At 31.4% G+C, this 23,052-nt stretch overlaps 2 protein-coding genes across 2 annotated transcripts; one reads left to right on the top strand and one right to left on the bottom strand.

The window, feature by feature from the left end:
• Nucleotides 1-3,938: 3,938 nt before the first annotated feature.
• LOC105162654 (uncharacterized) lies at nucleotides 3,939-5,233 on the top strand. Its single transcript, XM_011080737.3, has 2 exons — nucleotides 3,939-4,569; nucleotides 4,725-5,233. Exons 1-2 carry the CDS (start codon nucleotides 4,141-4,143, stop codon nucleotides 4,992-4,994), a joined length of 699 nt encoding a protein of 232 aa, XP_011079039.1. The 5' UTR covers nucleotides 3,939-4,140; the 3' UTR covers nucleotides 4,995-5,233.
• An 11,328-nt stretch (nucleotides 5,234-16,561) lies between these two features.
• Nucleotides 16,562-22,582, bottom strand: FH (frataxin-like protein). Its single transcript, XM_011080736.3, has 5 exons — nucleotides 22,223-22,582; nucleotides 21,832-21,904; nucleotides 21,509-21,556; nucleotides 21,325-21,419; nucleotides 16,562-16,789 (listed from the first exon to the last, which is right to left on the bottom strand). The coding sequence occupies exons 1-5, from the start codon at nucleotides 22,447-22,449 to the stop codon at nucleotides 16,660-16,662; spliced, it is 573 nt and encodes a 190-aa protein (XP_011079038.1). The 5' UTR covers nucleotides 22,450-22,582; the 3' UTR covers nucleotides 16,562-16,659.
• Nucleotides 22,583-23,052: the final 470 nt, after the last annotated feature.

Below are 23,052 nucleotides of genomic sequence, written 5' to 3'. Positions count from 1 at the left end.
TATAGAGGGAGTCCTCCTCCAACCAAAAACGCTGCTCAAGTCAAGGAGGAGATAAGATCGTGTCTTATCCCCAGAGTTTCATCTTCTTTCTCGAAAATGCAGGTTACCCCAAAGTACTGCAAAGAGGGACTCCCCCTCTATAAATACCGGCAACACCCCTAAACACGGATACCTGCAGCCCCCAACAAATAGACCTTCAAGAAGCTAGAAACTATCTTGCTATTTCACTACAACTCTCAACTCGTGTTTTGCCATATTTTACTCATGAAATCCTTATTTTTATTTCAATTTCTCATTTCAGCACTCCTCAATAGGGATACCTTCAAGCCCCATGAGAGGGACACCTTTAGTCCATCAACAGGGACACCTTCAATCCCTCTACGTGGACTCCCTCCAAAATCTGGAAAATCACTCTCTATTCTTACTTTAGCATTCGAATTGCACTCTTAGCACGATTTCTCTCACGAAATATCTTACTCTATCATGATTTCTCATTATATTTTATTTCTTATAATTATTTTTCTCCTAAATTTGATACTAACTTGGGCGTCGGAGTGCTAACGCCTTTTTGGTAGGTTTCCCTTTTAAGATTTGCATTTGCTTCGACCCAAGATTTGAGCATAGTCCATCTTTATTGGAACCGGCATTTTTGAACACATCATATATATACTAGTTATTGTCGCACGCGGTTCCCGAGCATATAAAAAAAATGTGGTATAAGATGATAAAAGAAAAAGAAAGTTTTGTAAAGAACAAATTCTAATTATAAGTTGTAATAAATGTAGAGAATATGAGAGAAAAATGTGGGGTAGTGGGTAGTTAAGAGAGAAAAAAAATCTGAGATTATTAAAAAAATATTAAAATCACTAAACTGACCAAATTTTTTGAAAGAGAGAAAATAAAATGAAAGGTAAATTTAATAATCAAAACTTGGTACTTCATGCGTGTGATTTTAACACGGATCCAACGAGCTTGGATCTTGATAATGGACTTGGGTTGATCAAGCAAATGAGCTTGAAAAATAAAACCTGCAAAACAACATGTTAGAACTCTGACGCTCAAGTTAGTTTCGAATATAGGAATAAATGATTGTAGAATAAATTGTAATGAGAAATTAAGATATAAATAAGAAATTAATGAGAAAATTATGGTTAGAATGCAAGTTGATAGCTACAGCAAGAATAGAAATCAATTTCCAGATTTTTGAAAGAGGTCCCTGTTGGGGGAGTGGTACCAGTATTTATAGAGGAGGCGTCCCTCTTTGTTGTGCATTACCTATATTTCTGGAAAAGGGGGCGAAATACCTATGAATAGGACATGATTTGATCTTATCTTTAGCTGATCAATAACACCAGCACGTCTTTGCTTGGGAGAGGACTCCTTTTACATGAGGATTTCTACTCTACTGGGAGTCCTTCTAGGTTTAGGAATCCTAAGTCTTGGGCATCTCCTGGGCTGTTTTAACTGGGTCTTGAAGGTGGACCTGAGGTCTGGAAAGAGTTTTATTGGGCCCCCTTCTTGGGCTGAACTTGGGAATCCTCTGGTGTGCTACCATCTTATGGGTTGATGGGGCCTGGCTTGGGCTTCACAACCTCTCTTGGGCCGCTCATAGCAGTATAATAAAAAAAAACATTATGATAGTATAAATAAATCACGTACCACCATTACTAGTTTTTAATAATAAATTTATAAATCCTTCAAATAAGCGTTTGCAAACATGCTCAGTCAATGATTTGAAATTCAAATCATTCATTGAACAGGAAAATTAAGTGGGTTACGAGTCACTGGTGCAACCATTGGGTCAATCATGGTCAGACCAGTAACATCGTATTTATATTATAAATAATTATTAATATTTTAAAAATAATATTAAATAATAAATAATATTAATATACTTAACAATTTATCTTTGGTTTTAAAAAGAAATCACTGCTTTTCTTTGACATTAGTAGTTGAATAAGATACACAATATAAAATAAATTTAAAAACAAACTTATAAAGATCAAATACAAAAAATAATATTATACATTCTCAAATTTAATAAAAAAATAGATACACTAAATTATCAGAAATAATCTAACAGAAATAGCAAAATTTAACTGACAAGAGAAATTAGGATTTTATATTTAGAAATAACGTAACATAGTTAACCTTAATAGAAATTATGTCAATTTAATAGAAATAATGCACATTTTTTTTTAGAAATAATCTATTACTTTCAAAAATAACCTAAAATTAGAGTACTTAACAAAAATTAATATACATTTTAGAAGAAAAATTAATGATTTTATTATTTATTTACACTTTATTGTTAATCGATCAATTCAATCAACCCGGTATCGAGTCACACGGTTCATCGATTGAACCACTGATCAAACGATTTTTATGGAAAAAAAAAAAAGAAAAATTGACTCCAATATTTTGGTTTCAACCAACCCGTTTTATGGGCTGACTGACACTTGGGACAACCAATCCTACGGGCCGAGCTGGATTTTAAAACATTGGCTCACAAAATCTTGAGGTCGAGAGAGACAAATGCCGCCTCGGCAAAATTGTGGTTATTAAGCGAGCACACAAAAATAATTGAAATGAGGGCCTAGCCCAAATGCTAGGAAGTGCCCCGCCGAATTCTGACAGACTCATGTGCACGTCACGTGGTCCAACGTCCGTCAGTGGGCAGAGTATCACCCACGTCATCATATCAAAACCCCGCCCCTCTCGCCGCCACGTCATTGGGGACCAATCAAAAATATCCTGTGCACTGCACCAATGGGAGGAGGCAGCGTACCCTGTGGGCCCACCGATCCCCATTGTTCCCTCGAGTTCCGAAACGTGGCTCCCTCCTGCACCATTCACGCCCACCCCTCGTACGCTGTCGTTTACAGCCACACAACAACCTCCCCCGTCAAAATAATATCTCCCCAGGGGGATCCTCTCATGCCATTCACATTTCCCAACCCATCCCCCCTTGAAATTCCCACTTTACCCCTGGAGGCTGTCCCGACCAACAAACCAATTTATCCATAACCCCATTTCTCATAATAAATATTTTTTATTTATTGGATAATTTTAAATTATAAAAACTTATAAATTATTCAATTTTTATTTGAATTATATAATTCAAAAAAAATAATCATAGATTTCAAAATCTTTTAATAAAGTGGTCCATTAGCTCCCACCTATTGATGGACCACTTTCCCAATACGTTTGAAGCGAGGGTTAGAATCTGCTTTGATTCACCTCCGTTATTTAAAATTTATTCTCTAAATGATTCTCTCGAATTCAAATACTTCCGTCAATTAATCGAGTTATTTTGTATTTTTCATAATGAATCATTATCTAAAAATATAGTTAATTAAATAAATATAGTTACATTAAAAATAATTAAATTTAAACTATTTTTCTAAGATAAGTAATTGGAGGATTATGTTCTTTATTTATTTAAATTTGCATGGGATAGTTAGAGCATTATTATGGAGATTTTTGTAATCATTTAAAATAAGAGTTTATAATTTAATATTACAAATTATTTTACTTTCTAATTATTTAAGTTGAACTTATCCCCCCATACTTTTTAAAATGAAGCAATTTACCTTCCTGTATAAGGAGGTAAATTGCTTTATTTTAAAAGTCATAGGGGGTTAAATTGTTGTATTTTAAAAAATATAGGGAAGTTAATCGTTATTTATTTTTTTATAAAGAGATAATTTACTCATTTTTAATATTACAAGAGAGTTGTTTGCACTTCTACCATATTAATTGTTACAAAATAATAAAAGTATCATCTAAGCAAAAAAAGAAACTGTTACAAAGCAAGTAGGACAGCTGCGGGCACTAGCAGGGTAATTTCGTCATTTTGTGGGGTGGGGGGTGGGGGGTGGGGGGAGTTGTGATGTTTTATGATTGTTGACTGCAAGTTGAATTAAACAAATAGCTACTACCTCTTTATTCTTCGCCTCGTCTTCCCATCCCCTACTTTCTCTGTCTCTCTCATCGCTTATCGGTTTCTCTCTCATCTTTCCTTTCCCAATCGTTTTCCTTTAGATTTTTGGGATCGTCTTCCTCGCCGTTTGTTTCTCTTGAACGGACCCGGGATTTTGTCTAGCAGTGGTGAAGGAGGATTTCACGTGGGCTCGAGAGATGAAGAGGTGTGAGTTGTGCAAAGGGAGGGCGCGGATGCACTGCGAGTCGGACCAAGCGAGCTTGTGCTGGGACTGCGACGCCAAGGTGCACTCCGCCAACTTTCTGGTGGCGCGGCATTCCAGGAACCTGCTCTGCCACGTGTGCCAATCGCCGATGCCGTGGTCCGCATCCGGCCCCAAGCTGGGACCCACCGTCTCCGTCTGCGAACAATGCGTTTATATAAGGAGGGGTGATGAAATCGGTGAAGAAAACGAGGAGATGGGGGAACGGCAGGAGGTGGTGGAGGAGAATCAGGTGGTGCCGTGGTCGCCTCCACCGACCGTGGAGAGTAGTTCGAGCGGCGAAGAGTCTGTAAGCGGAGGAGAAGTGGCGGTTTCGAGGAAGCGACGCAGGATCGAGAATGTTTCTTCGAATTTTCAGCCCGATGTATGAATCTTCCTTCTTTTTTCTCTTCTTTTACCCATAAAATCAAAATCAAAAGAAAAAGATTCAGATGTGGAGAAGCGAATTTCTTCATGTTTTTCAGATTATTCTTCATTAATTGGATGATGAACGGTGAGGATTTGTTTCTGTAACGGCAGGAAGATCAAGGCTGCTCATCTTATCAGCTAAATACCTCTGTTCATCCGCCACCGGATGCCCCGGCGAATGAGGCGGCGGGTGCGAAGGACTCATCGGTATCCAGAAGAAAAACGACGTCGCTGCTGCACAAGATCCAGAAAACCGAGCTGGGTCGGGCCGACTCGTGTGGATCGGGGATTTTGGATTCTCTGAGGAGATTACACCAGGAAGAAAAGGAGTCGGGTACAGGAATGGCCGAGGTATGCATGTTCCCAGGACCGTCGATCTGATAAATTCTGCAACATTTGTTAGCCGTTAGATATTGAGTACTGATCTCCTTCACTAACACCAAGTTATTCAGATATAGTATCGGGTTTATGGTAAGTTTTCAGTTACCACCAAGCGGGTCGGGTTGAGTTGGAGTTTGGATTTGGATTTGGATTAGCTAAGAGTTTACAAGCATTTCGTCATTTGTATCTACCATGACTGTGTTAATGTTGTTTCTTGTGTAACCTTTTTATTTTTGTTTTTTTTTTGGTAATTTCTCTACTAGAATTTGGATGAGGCTTATTGAGAAGTTTAAAGAACAATACAAAGTGATATATTTATATATATAATTTTTTTGAAAAAAGTTTTTTTTTTTTTTAATAATCACAAATGACGGATAATAACACTGCTACATAAATTTTTTACGTTTGCAATGTTCTTCAACCAATAAAATAGTCAGTTTATTTAATTTGTTAAATTTTATATTAATTGATAGATTAGTTTTTTTTTCTTTCATCTTTTTTTGCTTTTAATGTAATGTATTGAATCATTTATTTATATATATTTTATTTTTATTTATCATGTTGTTTTTTAATATAATTCAAAATACATACAAAATTTATTTATTATATAGACATAAAATCATTGTTACATAACAATTAATATTAAAAATGACTATTTTGTTCTGTTAGTTCATGTGCGTTATATAGATTACGGCGTATCACTTGGCTTGTTGAGGGAGAAATCACCGGTTGAATATTACGATCTTGTTTTATTAATAAAATCTACATATACCAAAAAAAAAAAAAAAATTGTTGGGCACAATTATTCTTGAACATACTAATTTGTTTAATATCAATAAATTAAGTCTGTCAATAATTTTATATTAATTTATTGTGATCAGTTATTTATTTGTTTAAATTTTTTATTTAATTTTATAAAAAGTTTAAATTATGTATACATATGAGTGTGCTTTAGTTATTAGTATCACGATTTGATAAGCTCATGCGTCTTAAAGTGTTTGAATAAATATGATTATAAGAGGATAGAAATGTCAAATTTTAAAAAGTTTTATTACTATTTTGTAAACATGCAATCGCCCTCTAAATTTATTATGATAAAAATATGGTTTGCTTAATATATATAAACTTATTCTTTTACGCCATTAAATGTGACCTTAATATATATATTAATTAGCATGTGATATAGAAAGAATGTTGGGGTGGATAATAAGAATAAAGATATTTGTGAAGAGGATAAATTATAATTATAAATTGTAATAAATAGCGTGAGAGAGAAATGTGAAGCAAAAAAATATTAAAATCATTAAATTTTTTAAACATAAAGGACCAAATTTAAGTATTTAAAAAATTAATACGATAAATTATTTTCTTTATATATATTGTTCCACACACACACCATTGCCCAAAATGGCAGTTGATATGATTTTCTTGAATCAATTATTACTAATTATTAGTAAATAGTATACGAATCAATAATTGATTTTTAACACCGCCTAATCATTACATACCAACTAACCAATACGTGAAGTAAATAACACAAGAAATTACCATAATATTTGGATTCATTTTTCAAGTGTTTTGTGGAGATAGAGAGAGAAAAATAAAGATAAATAAGTATGTGTTAGAGATAGTATGTATGTTTGGATTTATTTTTGGAGATAATTTAAAATAAGTATTGTATGTTTAATGTTTCGTTTTGGGAGACAAAAATTACTATTCATTATCAAATCATATATATTTTATATATATTTATATATATGTGTATGTATTTATGTTAAAACAGTTTAAAACACCTAGATAAGGTGTTTCTGAATGATGGCAAATATTGGGTACGTTTTGACTTGTTCCGGAGATAACTTGAAAATAAAAACAAACATAGTGTACAATTTTATGACAAAACGATTTCAATATCTTAGTTTTATTGCCTTCTAATTTTGATTTATTTCATTTTATATATTTTAAGCTAGCAATTCATTATCGTTTTTCTGTCGAATCAATATATTAAGCCAAAAACAATTAAATAAAAATAAATAATTGAATTATCACTAAAAAAAATCCAACATTTAACCTAATTATCATGATTAAAAATAAAATTACTGTAGCAAATAGTCATCGACCACGGCCATACAACGGTTGTCGACAGTGATATCTCTGAAGGTGGCTAAAATAAAGAGCCACGAAAAATAATTTTTTCTTGGTGGAAAATTTATATTCTTACATTAGTTTTATTTAATCGTGATCAATAAAAATTATTTATCATGATTTTTAGTTTATAATTATTAAAATTATAGCCAATAATCTTTTTTTTTTTCTAGTGTGTGATAGTACTAATTAATCCACTTATTCTTGTGCTAGATAAATTAAAAAATTATAAAAATTTCATTCTCAAATTTCAATTTTCATCTGCTTAAATTTAATAATCTGTGTTTTCATATGTACCGCAGAAAACATTTTAATTTACTGTTTTTATTATTATTATTATTATTATTTGTCTTCATAAATTTATAAGTTAATAATATACCAATATGATATTGTTAATAATTACAGAAAAATATATTTGAATCACATCTTTTTTCTACATTTTTTTACATATACAAAAACACATCTTTTAAAAAAAATTAAAAATTAATGATGTCTTAACTTCGTGATTACAACTGAGGTCTCGTGAACAAATTGAAGTCATGAATTTGAGTCTCACTGGACAAATCTGTATTTGTCTTACTTTTATGTTAAATTATATAATTTGATTATTGTTTTTAGTTGCATTAATATTTTGACTGAACTAATAAAGTGTTTGGTATCGAGACGATGATATAATCATGTATGTTAAAAAAAAAAAACCCTAAAAATTGTAAAAATAAAACCAAATTAAGGATAGGAATAATTACACTCGCCTCCTCTGAGGTTTGATGTAATTACACGTAATCCTCCTATAATTTGAAAAATTATATTTAGCACCTCTGAAGTTTTGCTTTCATTTAACAAATAAGTCTTTCTGTTAATAAAAATTCACCAAAATTTGTTGATATCAACAAAATAAAGTGAATAAAAATTGATATTTGCTCTCGATTGACTTATTACTGACTTATTGCAGGTCAAATAATTTTTTTCAAACTAAACTACATTTTATAACGGTGAAGATATACCTCTTCTCATGAATTAACGTGTGAAGACATATGAGAGCAATTTGATCATAAGAATATTTATTTGACCTGCAAGATATCAGCAATAAGTCAATTGGAAGTAAATACAAATTTTTTCGCAATTTTTTTTAATATCTGCAAGTTCAGTAAATTTTAATTAACAAAGAAACTTTTATTTGTTATACAAATATAATTAAACCTCAAACGTACTAAATATAATTTCTCAAATTACAAAAAATCTAAATATAATTACCAAACCTTATCAAAGGAAAGTGTAATTCCTTGAGGTTACGTAACATTGAAGGTGAAGGCGGTTCATCGGCGGCCACGAGCTGAGATCGAATCTCAGCCGTTCACAATTGGAAACGGTCTACACCGAGGCACGTAGGCGCCCACACACACGCACTTGTCTTTGTCCTCATCAGCAAAATCTCACACACCATTACTTGGAAACAAATCAACCTTCCCATAAGATTTTATTTTGATACCCCCCAAAAAAAAATTAAAATAAAATAAAATTTGAGTAATTTCAATTCCGATCCTTAAGTACAATGCATGTCTGGAACCATAAATCGTTTATAAGAGTACTTATGTATTACCTATTATTTATTGAACTGGGATTTTTGTTGCATCTTTTATTACATTTTTTCGTGCACATGCTGCGTGTATAATTTTTTTTTCGATAAAATTGATAACGTAATTAATTTTATACACTTAACGGATATATAAAATAAAATAAATGATGCAAAATGGATTGCAATAAAAAATTTATCCGATAATTTATAATGGTACTTTATAAATTACCTATGAACGTAATTTTTTTTGCTCGGAAAAAAAAAAAAAAAACGAACCCATAATTATTTAACTAAAAGTTGATTCATATTACCTACAGAACTAACAAGTGTTAGTGCAGCGTACGATCGACAATTATGGGTTTTCTTTTAAAAAATAAAAACATATATGAAGATTTATTTAATTTTTAGATGTATTAATAAATTTATTATTTTATATTTTTAGTACTTCTTTTGGAATTTATAACATCATTATTTCTTACTCTTTTAATTATGAAAAGAAATATTTTCGTATAAATTATATAACTATTACGTGGCTAAATTACATTAACACCCTTTGAAATTAAACTAAAATACACAAACTCATCATATCTTTGCAAAATTACAGCTGCAGTCCCTAACGTTATAATTATAATTACAGCTACACTTATTCAACTGCAATACTTACACAATATTTCTCAGGGAGTGTAACTATAATTTTATAAAAGATAAGAGATATTAATGCAATTTAAACTAATTTTAGGGATGTGAATGTAATTTATCCCTATTATTTTTAAATCAAAGGGAAAAGCAACCTGAAAATTTCATCAGATCAATTTAAAAAAATGGAGTAATGAACCAAAACATCTGATAAAGTGATGCTGACAGCTTAATTGAGATTTTTCTAAAAAGAAAAAGTCATAAACTATGTGAAAAATACTGATTCAACAAAGACTGCAGTTGCTACACATCCACCAATTTCCATTGCATGACAATCACACATTCCCATGACCCCTTTTTTTTATTAGGGAAAAAAACAAAGTAAAGTTGGATCAAATCTATTGTGATTATTGCTATTTATTTAAATAAATATCATTAAATTATTTGTTTTATTTAAATTTATTGAGATATTATTCAATTCTATTATGAAAACCTCATTAAAATATTTAACAATCGAGCATTTTTTTGCGTTTAATTGAATATTATAGATTTATTATTGACTGTTCATAATATATCCGTATAAAATTATGAGTTTTGGGTCGTTGTCGAAGTTTAAATATGTGGCATTCAAGTAAAACAGTAGCGATTTAAAAAGTGCTTGGTTGAATGTATACGGAAGATCTTATAAGTCCGTATATATAAAACTTATAAAATATTAAATGTTATTAAATTAGTTTCGAAGTATTTGATAATTTGGTCGAAATTGTGAGATCATGTTTGTTTGGATTTATTTTTTTTTTTTTTGGGATTGGACCGTTTGTTTTAAAAAATCAATTTTATCGCGTATTTTTATACAAGAAATTGTCATAAAATATCTTAGGCTATATTTGAATTAATGTAAGGATTTAAAAAATGGATTTTCAAATGACTTGATGATAAAAGAATTTAAAATCCATCAACATTTAATAAAATATAATTCAAATTTGCAATTGAATGATCTGAAATCTTTTAAGTTTAAAATTATCCAAACAAATTCAACTGAATTTGCTATTTGGGATTTGAAATATATAATTTTAAATCAATCAATTCAAATGGAATTAATTCAAACATATTTTCATTTCATCGTGTTTTATTTGTATAAAAAAATTATTACAAAAAGCCAAACGGAGTCGTGAGGGTCTTGGCGTGGACGCATGGATTCAACGGGCTCACGTGGGGCTGGACAGTGCAGAGTTTGCCAAGTTTCTCAGAGTTTGTTGGGCGCTTTGGTGCGATCGAAATCGATCCGTTTTCAAAGGCGATTGGGAGGAGGTAGTGCCGGTGATGGGGGTTGGGGTCCGAATGGGGTTGTGCTATCGTTCGCTGGCTTGATTTTTATATAATTTTATTTTTAAAAAAAATACAGCAAGGATAAAGTTGACATTCAAATCTCCATCCAAGAATTACGCAGTTTCATTAAACATGAGGAGGGTATTTGTAATTTTATCAATAATGAATGATATTCGTAACTATGTCAAATCTCTGAAAAACTCGTCGTCGTGATTTTACCTCGTACAAAAATAAAAACCCACTTAAAAGTATCGGAAGCTGAAAATAAAGCCGAACAAAGTTTTTTATTTTTATTTTTATTTTTTTAAAAAAAATGGATCTCAATTGAGCTTTATTTAATTAAAACATAGGAGGAGATATTTTTATTATTTTAATAATTTGATTGATTAGAATAATAAAAGGGAGGGACGCAATCGCTTCTTTTGTGGTTTAAGCTTTCGCTGCGACTGTTGAAGATTCTGACTTTTATAGATGTGAATGAAAGACGTACGTAAGTCTGAGCTGTCTCACTCTCCTCTCATCCAAACTCCTCTGTTTCACGACTTCATTCTCACCATTAGTCGCTCAAACCACATCAACGACTACTACTTTCCATTCATTTCAACACGCTTCATTCATTCTCTCTCTCTCTCTTTCTCTATGACTGGGAAAAATACAATTTATCCACTTGTGATATGAAAAATAAAATAGTAAATTGCTCTCTGTGTTTTGAAAAATGAAGTAAATTACTCCCTATCTAAACCATTAATAGGGATAATTTACTTCATTTATTAAAATACATGGGGTAATTTGCTAATTCCTTTTTTTTATAGAAATTATTTGCTCATTTCACATATCACAGATGATAAATTGCATTTAACCCCTCTCTGATAATTAATTCCATATGGAATTTTAAAATAATTATTGAAGTTTCATACTGTTTGTTTATGTTCTAATTTTCAGTTTTTGAAACAATAAGAAAGTAAAAATATATTTATTTATACAGTATATTAATTTGATATTGCAATTTAATATAAAAATATAATATTCCTAAATAAATTCATAATCATTTTCACACGACAACTTATATAAAATTGAAAATACGTATCATTCACTGAAAAATAAACAAATAGGAAAAAAATTTAAATCTTTTTTTGTAATATTTCCTCAGAATTAGTGATTGAGATGGAAGAGACGAAGTTTATTATTTATTTTGAGATAGTTTAGACAGAAAATACTGGACAAAACGACTTAGATATCATTTGGGATAAATTTATAAGATTTGAAAATAAAATTTTAGAAAGTTATAAGCTTTTTTTTTCTTAAATTTTGACTTATTTAAAAAAAATTAACAAATTTCTTCGATTTTAATAATATTCTTCACAAAATTATCAGTATGAACCTCTTATAAGTTTCAAAATCTTATTTTTTTTCAATTACTTTAAGAGCTTATTTTAAAATATGATATGATATCATATGAAGTATATGAACTTATAAATTTTTTAAATAAATTTAGCCAAACAAACCTCTAATTTTACTATAATTTTTTTTGAGATATTTATTGTAATATTCCAAATTATTAAAAAGAATATTTGTTTTCAATAGCATCCCTTTATTGCAAATAATAATATGACTTCATAAGAAACAACACTATAAAATATATGAAAAGATTTTGATTTTTCCAACTTTTATTTCTTAAAAAACTATTTTTTTTTTCAATCTAAATTAGAACATCATAAATCATACTTAGATTTGGCAGAATAAAAATCCAAATGAATATTTTATTTCAAATACTATTGCATCTTTTACCGTAGAATTAGTCTATTCACGCCCGTAAAATTATGTTATTTATTTTATTTAAAATAAACATTTTATAAATGTGGCGTAATTATATTCTCTGTAATATATTCTAAAATATTGCTCAGAATCAGTACAACAAAAACTAATATTATTAAAAAAAATATTAAGTAAACAATTTTCAAGTTGTCACTAAAATATTACGTAACAACTTTATGCACATTTTTTTTTATCATTAGTTATAATCTAATTATGAAAATCACATTAGCAAACAAAATAGAGACATTTATCACTTAATATATATATATATATATATATACATATATATATATATATATAATTAGTGATAATTTTAATATCATCACTTATTTTTTTTTTGGTCACTAATAATAAAAACTTCAATGTGCAATAAAAGGCCTATAAATTAAATTGTGGTTAAGGGAAATTCTTGGTAAGCCCACATGCCCTAAAATGTCAATAAATACAAATAGTACAATTTTTTGGTACTCTTCCTATTATTTTAAACTAGTGGTCCTATCATATTGTCTCTGCGTGCATACTATAAACTATCACTATCACGTGCGTTCTTACATACATATAATAAATAAATTTTTATATTTTAAAATTATAAAGTAAAATAAAATACACGAACTAAGAAATTATATTGAAAATAAATAAATAAAAAAATTAATTTAAGTTATTATTGACATAATAAAAGAACTAGTGCAGTAATTATAACGAATCTTTAAGATTATTTAATTAGGGATACACTCGTTATTTTTAAAAAGAAAAAAAATGCAAGCAACCCTCTTGTGATATTGTAAATGAGCAAATTACCCCCTTATGAAAAAACAAACAGCGATTTACCTCCCTGTATTTTTTAAAATACAACAATTTTAAAATGAAACAATTTACCTATATAAGGAGGTAAATTACTTCATTTTAAAAGTAAGGGGGGTAAATTGCTATATTTTTTTTTCATAAAGAGATAATGTGCTCATTTTTAATATCACAGGAGAATAAATTGCTCGTTATTTATGAGTGTAGAAAAATCTATATATATATGTATATATATATTAGTATAGATTACAATAAAAGATGTAGGAGTTGGAGTGTAATTAAAGGAATTTATTGAAAGGACAAAAAAAAAAAAAAAAAAAAGAGGAAAAGGAAGCAAAGAATGATGAAAATAGGGGCATCTCTACTTGTGGTGGAAAATGGTTGTTTGGAAAAGGGGTGGTGGTTAGTTTTGTGTGGGCTGAATTTGTTGTACCTCTCAACAACCATCAAAGATATTATGGGGACTCCAATTGCTCACTTTAATAATATTCCATTTCTGGCCCTCAATTCTTTGTGTTTTTGACAATGACCCCTCAACTAATGCTTTGTATGCTTGGTGAGTGAATGCTGACGTGGACTTCCTTAAATATCTCCAATACTTCCTATTTTTGTGCTTTGCATACATACATGGAACAATGGATCTTGGGCTAGGGCCACAAGTTCTTGCACTGTTGTCTCATTTCGAAATTTGCGTTTTTCGTGTTTCTGTTGTCGATATAAAAGTCGTCGATGTCTGATTCTGTAATTAAATTATATTTATTGTGGGTTCGAATCGATTTATTGCGTATAACACTATTGATCTGTACAATAACTATAACTTTCGGTACAAGAGAAATAGTAGATATTGTAATTGAGCTAATCATGAGGTTCAAATCAATGTGTTTTAAAAAAAAAGTAGGGATAAGTAGACTTCCCTCTCTTGAGGTTTGGTGTAATTATACGTAAACCCTCTGTGATTTGAAAAATTACATCTAACACCTTTGGAATTTGCTTCCATTTAACAATACATCCCTCCAATAGTCAAATTCACTAATTTTTTTTATTTTAACAAAAAAACTGAATGAGAATTGACGTTTATCATCGATTGACTGATTATTGATTTATTGCAGGTCAAATAATTTTTTTCGAACTAAACTATCCTTATAATGGTGAAAATGTATCTCTTCAAATGTATTAATGCGTGAATGCTAATGTGGGACTTCCTTAAATATCTCCAATACTTCCTATTTTTGTGCTTGCCATACATGAAACAATGGATCTTGCGCTAGGGCCACAAGTTTTTGCACCATTGTCTCATTTTGAAATTTGCATTCCTGGTGTTTTTGTTGTTGGTTTATAACCTTCAGGACAAGAGTCGTCGATGGTTGATCCTGTAGTTGAATTCAACCTTGTGCAACATAATGTTTCTATCGGGTGTTGACTTTTATGGTTCGTTTGATTTAAGTAAAAATAAATAAATAAATAAAAAGAGGGAAAAAATAATAACTTTCCTCCCAGCTGTTTGGTACGATTGGAAGGAAAATTTCAAATACTTTTACTTGTTTCGTACAAGAAAAATAGATTGAGAAGAAAAAATTATTTTTTGTAATTTTACTAATAACCATTCTTTTTATCTTGTATTAGAAAATAAACAAATTAAATATTATACAAATACAATTTTAGTATATAATAAAAACCTTATTAATAAAAATATTTATCAAACAAGAAAGATATTCATTGTTGACTTCAATGCAGTAGTTTTTCTGGGATGTTATCTTTCTTTGACAATTATGTACGATATTACCAGAAAAGAGGAGAAAAATTATATTCTGTGCATATATATATATATATATATATATATATGATAATAGAGTAAATAAAAATAAAATATATATTCTTTAATCTTTTTGATCTTATATTTTTATTCTCCACCCAATTTTGAACAGAAAAAAATTAGACTCCAAAATGGTTTCATATATATCGATTTTTACTTATCCACCATCTCGTCTCACTAACCAAAAGTCAAACTATCTCTTATATATTCATTTTTACTATCACTTCTCTTATACTCTCACTTCTCACCCCAGCCAAACGTACCCTTAACGAACTTACCATGCTCCCAAAAAGAACATATATGCTATTTAGAACTACCATTATTTGTTAAAAATTTAAATCACTATCGATTATAACTTTTAAGGTACGTCTCCTATAAAATTTGACATAATTACAAATATTCCCTCATTGTTTGAAAAATTACATTATACTATCTTAAAATTTGACATAATTATGAATATTTCTCGTTATTTGAAAAATTACCAATAACCTCTGAAATGATAAACTTTGCCTTTGCTGATTTTTTTTTGAAGAAAATGAAAATTATAAAAAAAATTCAGACGAGATGAATGAAAAAATTTAAAAAATTACGAAGATATTGTCCACTCGATCCATAAACAAAATTTATTTTTTTGAAATAAATAAAATTATAATTTATAATGTACAGAAATATTTTTATCAGTTCACCATAAAAACAGATGAAAAAGACAAACAAGTTGAGCCAATTGTTGAACGGTCATTAAAATTTTGGGAATATTAATAGTTTTTGCAAATAATAAAAAAATATTATAATTATGTCAAATCCAAAGAATCTCATAATTTACCCTTATGCATTAAATCAAAAGGGCAGGAGTTCTTTTAATGCAGGGAGACGGAAATTGAACATTTGTGGTGTCCTAAAGAAGTGGCTGGCAGAGATGCTTAAGGTTGAGGTTATTATTTGATGCTACAAGGAAAGTATCTTTTATGATGTGATGATCAGTAGGGAAAGCAGGAGCAGACTTCAATATATGCCAGACAGACTACAAGCCAGGCAGTACATAGACAGCTATTGTATGCGAGATTCTGAAAATATTTCCACCACATATAGATACCAAATGTGCAGTATTATTTCATCTTTCGTTTCGCAAGTGCAAATCATGAAATGGTTCTTCCTACCAGTCATGTCTAGGACTGAGAGAATATTGTCATCCACAACAATTCGATATTTCAGATGATCGATGACCAATTTGATTATGCAAGAATATTTCTTACATAGCATGGTATCATCATTTTTAGAACACTTTCTCGTAATGTTTAACACGTACCAAAACTTCCATGATATAACGGAGCTCATGGGCAGCATTCAAGCCCCTGCTCTTTTGAGTTTCTGGCATATAATTTGTTGCCGTGCTATGAACATAGCCTGCGATTGTGATGAAGATGTGAGGCTGCAATATGTAATGGGGAAACATGGTGAAAAGAAAAGGAGGGCTAAGTGCAAGTGCTCAAAGTATGACAATGTGTTCTGGAGACAAAAAACTTCGACGTAAATGAAATGTTATTTAGTGAAACTTAAGAAAGACTAATAGGTTGTCCACACAGCTTTTCCAACTCCGTTTCTAAAACTTGAATCAGGTTTTCTTTTGTTCGTCTATAAATCCAAGCTTGAGCATTCTGGTCCCAATCGAACCTTGATGGGCCACTGCAAAAGTCATTGAGACTTCAAGAATTAAAACAACCCATGAAGATGTAATGCAATTATATATATTGAATTGAAACAAATGAGGTTAAGGGGTAGGATACTCCTCATTTAATGAATGTTTCATTCAGTCACTAAGGAGAGTAACTTGTTTAATGTATAACAAGGAAAAAAGATGTTACAAGCACAGCACCAAATCCATCAAGTATAATATCAAGAACCATTTCTTGTCCAGATGCAACATGTGCGCCTCCATAACTGCGTAGGTGCAACTGTTGCTTAAATTGAGTGGTCTGCAGTTTGCTCATTTTTTCTTCTTTTGTTCAACCACCCAAGCATACAATGATTTATTTTCATCTAGTCAAACCAAAATTGCAGGGTGTAGTTGATGCTTTAGTGCATATTTGCCTTCTCTTGAAGATATTAAATATGGATTAACAAAAGCAGAAATCTAACTATTCTTTTTGAGATGGAAGGGGTGCACTATAAAAGTATTGGAAGCTCAAATAAACCTGATATGAGGTGATGGATTTACTTATAAAAAGAACTCTCACACTAAATTGTCAAAGGCATAATTGTGAAGGATCTACTAGCTTGCAATGTCCCATCCATTAGGCATGTGACATCACACAAGGATCGTGACACAGAATTTTAGAGTTCTCCAGTAACTAACTATTTATACGAAGTGTAGAGGCAAAACAGTTGCTAGATAAAGCCTATTGTGGGACATCAAGCATTTAGTGTCGATTGCTATGTCCACATGAATTAAGGGAGATAATTTGGACTCATTTGTAAGGAAGGTAGAATGACAATCGTTCGCCAATTAAAGATGATAAACAGATGCTAATGAGTCCAGGATGCAGAATTCTCGCTTGTTGTTCCAGCTACTGGGCCATCTTCAGGATTCTCCTGAAGTTATTAATAAGAATGACCATTCCCTACTTTTGTGACTTTGTTGCAGTAGTATTAACTCCATGCCAATCAGCTATCATATATGTAAGAACTAATATTTTGGGTTCATTGGTAGCATTTTTCTAACTACCCAAGATTCTCAAAGCATCTCTTTATATCTTGTGATACGTACTTCCCAATAGATTGCAAGCTTCAATCTTGATCATGAAGTAGCAACTCTGGAGCTGCCAACCAAGGAAGCCACTCGTCTTTATCCCATCTCTGATATTTAACAGCTATGATCATTTATAGATGGGGAACCTTATTCGCACTAACACTTTCTACCCATCCTATACCCATGGAGAATTAAAACCCTATTTTATTTCTTATTGAAACCTAATTATTGCATTTTGGCTTCTCAAATGGGTTTATTTTACTAAATGGCATAAATTGGAGGAAATATTTTATATATCTCAACCAAATTAAATTGCCTACAGTATTCTTTTATCCTTTTACCTTTGATCTTAATAGATACAGTAAAATTGTAAGATAACCACAACCATCCCCACTTGTTTTCAAATGACGCTAAATTTTACAAATTAGTAAGTTGTGGCTAAATGTTTTCTGACTAGGCTAACAATGGACAGAAAGATCATGTGTATTTTTGCTGTTCGCTCAAAAGAAAACTCAAATTGGATGTTTACTGGATGAGCAACTGATAATTTAACTTCTACTGCAAAAAAATAATAAATATCAGGAGAAACTTAATGAATTCTGTCATTATTCTTGAAAGAAAACTCATCAAGCAACGTTAGAAAATGAAAAACAAACATCTAGATTTTGTGCCTTCGGAAATAAATTTTAGCATTACACGTAGACCCCCTCTGAAAATGCAAAATTACAGTTTCCCCAAAGAAGTTTTGAAATTACACTTACACCCCCTCCAAAATTCTCCGTTTACACATCACACTCTTTTATTAAGATTTGGACGAAAAATGCTTATGTTAGCCAAAAAAATTGCATAAATTTCCGATTGTACACATCATTTAATGTTTTTATATAATAATTTTGTACTTGCAAGAAAAAAATATAATAGTGTTAACCTGACTCCGTATGTATATTACATTTATCCCTTTATAAGTAAAAAAATATACATAAAAATGTTACATGAGGAACAAAATTGAATATTTGTGCATTTTTCTTTGCTTTCATGAGTATTTTCCGTCCAAACCCTAACGAAAGGGGGTTTCGTATAAATTGAGAATTCAAAACTTTTTTTGAGGAAAAGTGTAATTTAGCATTTTCAGAAGAGGTCTAAGTGTAATTATCCCATAAGTTTAAGCAATAACAGACCAGATAAAAAAGAGATTTTGTGAAGCAAAGAAAATAATTTTGAAACTGAATCTAACTCATAATTTCTTCAAAAGTTGAGATTCTTCTCATAATGGTAGTTTGCTTCAAATATAAGAACACTCATGTTTGAACTAAAAGACCAGTCTTCTTCTTCGTGTCTAAGACTTACATGAGTTACTTCGCTTAAATCACTAACTGATGGCTAAGTGGATCTTGACCATCAGATTGATAATAATGCAGTTAGATATTCACTTAAAATCAGTCCTTCACCTGCACTTGTGTTGTCTCTCTATATGTTTAGGGTCCATGCTTAACCAATGTTTTTATGACACCCGAATATGTGAAACTTATGGATTAGTGATTTAACTTTGCATCTGGATATTGAATCAACTCAGACAATGGATGATTCAATATCTTACCAAAGTGTGCTTGCAGAGGCACTTTGGAACTTCTGGTAACTTTTCTGCAGCTCATAGAGGTTGGACTACTGATGTTTTTTTTTTTTCCTGTTTCTCAACTTCCAAAGGGTTCAGCTATCTCAAGCAAATTGCAAATGCTTCAAAAGGTATTCTAGACAAAATTTCAAGGCTTGCTCACCACTACAACAACAATAGTCATCCTTACTGCTATCGGAGCATACCCCAAGGAACTGTTGAGAAGGGATGGAAAATGTAAGGGGCTGTTAGCTTGTTGAAATTGACTATTAGATTTTTGAGATTTAATGTGATAGTTGCTATCCAAAATTTTCTCAAATGATAATACTACGTAACTCAAATTACTCATTCATTTTCTGACTCTAATGAATCCTAGGTAGATTAAGACTCATCTTCTAATTCCAGGGCACCATGAATGAACAGAAACTATCTAACTCTTGTATCACTCTTAACAAGTTTTAGTTTAGATCCAGATGAATCTATACTATCCAAATTGAAGAGAGGATTAGAGAAATTTTAGCAGTGTGGCATCATCTGGCAGATTAATTTGTGTGTTTAGTAAATTGTAGGTACCATTTTTCACAGTACTCCTACTTCTTCTCTCCTCTAATCTTCTACTCAACCTTTTCATATCTTTATGTGTGCCAATCCCATTTCCTTCTATAGCTTCTAAAACCTTATTGTCTTTTCTTTACAATTATGGATAAAATGGTGGGCCAAAAGGTAAATTTTTCATTTTAATAAATCTAATATAAGTTTAAATGATTTTAGGAAAAACTATGGACTTGTATAGGATTTACAGAATAGTTACTAATCTATACTACTACGAATTGAAGGGGGGTGGTGTTCCTTAAATCATGTGCTTTCTCCATAAGTATTATTAAGAAAGAAAACCTTGGTTTCCTAATTTGGTCTGTCATTTCGAATTCCTCTAAAGTTAACTTGACGAACTACTTTTGGAACTTGCAAATTCATCAAACTCTCTCCCTTTTATCTGATATAACAACTGACTCAAAAGTATATATAGGATGTTGATATACTGGTGGAAACCTTTTGTATAGTGCAGGGATGTAGTAAATAATACATCACAACTAACTTCACCTGGGAGAAGGGTAAAAGCTTAATGATCATGAAGACCTTCTCATTCTAAGTGACCAAGTTCTAGTTTGGGAGACATAATCTAAGAGTCCAAGTGGGTGCGGTACTGGTCTACCATCTTGCAGCACATGTCTTGAGAGAGTGTGGGACCATGAGTGGGCCTCCAATGTGGTCCAACGTTGCTACTCAATGGAATTTACTGCCACCGGGCCACCGCTATGACACACATATCCTTCTATTATTGTAGTCGAGTATAGACAAGAAATCCACAGAGTATAAATTGTTCTCTATCAAAGTACTTCCACTCTAATTATTGTATTAGCAAGATAAATGAATGGGTAGTACAGGTTCCATTTCCAAGATACAATCTAAAGATCAAAGATTTCACATGATTGAGTAATACTTAAGCTCTATATTCTTCATTCACATTATGAAAATCCAGAAAACAAATACGGAAACTGAGGATCCTCCACAACTAAGATCAAGAAGCTCACTGATGAATCTGGTGCTTAATCCATTTGACATCCTTGATCACAAACACATGCACGATGAGTATATAGTTGCTTGTAGTGCAAAACTTTATGCTTTCATGAGCGAATAACAGTATCATATGAAGCTTTTGTGAAGCAGAAACGTTCAGTTAACTACGACTCAGAATGAAACCAAAATACATGAACAAAGCAATAACTTCTGATGAACCAGACATAGACATCAAGAAAACATTTAAAGTGCCACCCGATTGTAAAATTTGATTAGTTTTACCTCACTGGAGATGACATCCAAATCTGTCTATTTGGTGTTTGCTTGTTTATCACATAAGTTCCCAAACTCCCAAGCTTCAAGGTTAAGACCTCATTCTGAAAAATTAACACAAAGATGAATCAGAAACTGCCAGATACAAAATGCTTGGAAGGCTAAAGCATTTTAAGTTGACCGTTTATCTCACCCCATAGTCAACGTCGTATCCGTCGATCTCCACAGAGTCACCATATTCCTATAAGAATATTAATCCAGTTAAACACTTAGTACACCCATCTTAGTCAAATTAGGTACAGGAAGGTTGTATGCATGCTCCTAAATGGTCAAAATAATAAGCGAGGTGGAGAATTTACATCGGATGATCACAATGTGCAAGCAAATTATATTACAATAGAAGCAGGATGGTTGTAATTCTTTTGATTTCCTTTTTCGTTCTATTAAAGAAACCACTAAGTCGGTAGCATTAGGTAGTTGGTTAAACAGTAGTGTTAAATTCATAAAAAATATTACCTCAAGCTTCTCAAGGAGATCATGGATTGTAGAATTAGCCAACATGTGATACTCATCTTCCTGCAGCGTAGAGCTGTACACAAGTGTAAAGTCAGTAAATTTATTCACACTCACCCCTCAGCCAAAACAAGCTTCTGAATCTCCACACGCTTAGGTCATCACACAAAATTCCCAGCATTTTTTCCTCTCTCACTCAAAAGTTTTATCCTTTTTAATTTAAACTCGATAAAAACTTATCAAATTGAATACACAAAGAGCCATTGAAGTATGTCGTCTCCACCTCTAATCAAGAAAATTACATATTCACTATCTCACCAAAAAACCCAGTTGGAAAAATAATTCCTTTTGCACATTTTTTCCCTAAAAACAATATTAAACATTATAGGCTCACCGGTAATCAATTGCCGCGGGGCCATGAGACTCCTCGCTCAGAGAAGAGAGACGGCGACAACAGATGCTATTGCACGAGAAATTTAGGGGCGAGAAAGGAGGAGAATTGGCAGAAGTTGACGGCTCAGAGAGAGGAAATAGCAAAGAACTTTGGCTTGTAACCGGAGACGACGATGGCAGAGGCCTCGAAGCTCTTAACAGCGCTCTCCTCAGCAAACGAGCTGCCATTGATTTCCCACTCTCCCGAGAAAGTAGCACCAGAATGTCGCGGCGAATCTTTATCTCGGCTTTCCTGTTCTATACGGGCCGAATCTCATTTCCGGGTTCACGGCTTCAGTGGTACGAAGGAATAATGATGATTCCAGAAAATACTTCACCCACTTTTTAATTTTACTTTTTATTTAATAGAATCTACAGAAATATTATTAAAAAAAAAAACTCAATTTACTTTCAATTTTTTTATAGTAGATCTGACGTCGTCAAAAAACGAGATCGATTAAATTTGTATTATAAGAAGAACGATTCAATCCGCTTTACACTAGAGTTTGATACAAGTGATTTCAAATTTATGCTATTTACGGTAGGTATGAGTAAATTACTATTTTATCTCCAACCTACCCTCTATTACATGACTGTGATTTATTGGTTGTGATTATTTTAGTAATTCGTTGTTCACATCAATTTGGTAAGTTTGACTTGGACCTTCTTTTTCGAAAATATCATCGTTGTCTTATTTATCTTGATTTCTTTCCCCATCAATATGATTGTTAGTTATTGAATATATTCAAATTCAAAATATATTGAAGCAATGGATATATTTAAATGAGATAA

This window comes from Sesamum indicum, linkage group LG13 (genome assembly GCF_026168435.1).
Source record: "Sesamum indicum cultivar Baizhima isolate 11 linkage group LG13, ASM2616843v1, whole genome shotgun sequence".
Classification (NCBI taxonomy): Eukaryota; Viridiplantae; Streptophyta; class Magnoliopsida; order Lamiales; family Pedaliaceae; genus Sesamum; species Sesamum indicum.
Note: the sequence above shows the minus strand (reverse complement) of the source record. Positions and strands in the feature narration are given on the sequence as shown.

What these genes read in the sequence shown, in the direction of transcription:
- LOC105162654 (XM_011080737.3), top strand. Translation starts at nt 4,141, where the DNA reads ATGAAGAGGTGTGAGTTGTGCAAAGGGAGGGCGCGGATGCACTGCGAG. An exon ending in CTTCGAATTTTCAGCCCGAT is followed by an intron (nt 4,570 to 4,724) that starts GTATGAATCTTC and finishes CTGTAACGGCAG; the next exon opens with GAAGATCAAGGCTGCTCATC.
- FH (XM_011080736.3), bottom strand. Translation starts at nt 22,449, where the DNA reads ATGGCAGCTCGTTTGCTGAGGAGAGCGCTGTTAAGAGCTTCGAGGCCT. An exon ending in ATCTCCTTGAGAAGCTTGAG is followed by an intron (nt 21,557 to 21,831) that starts GTAATATTTTTT and finishes ATATTCTTATAG; the next exon opens with GAATATGGTGACTCTGTGGA. An exon ending in GATACGACGTTGACTATGGG is followed by an intron (nt 21,420 to 21,508) that starts GTGAGATAAACG and finishes TTAATTTTTCAG; the next exon opens with AATGAGGTCTTAACCTTGAA.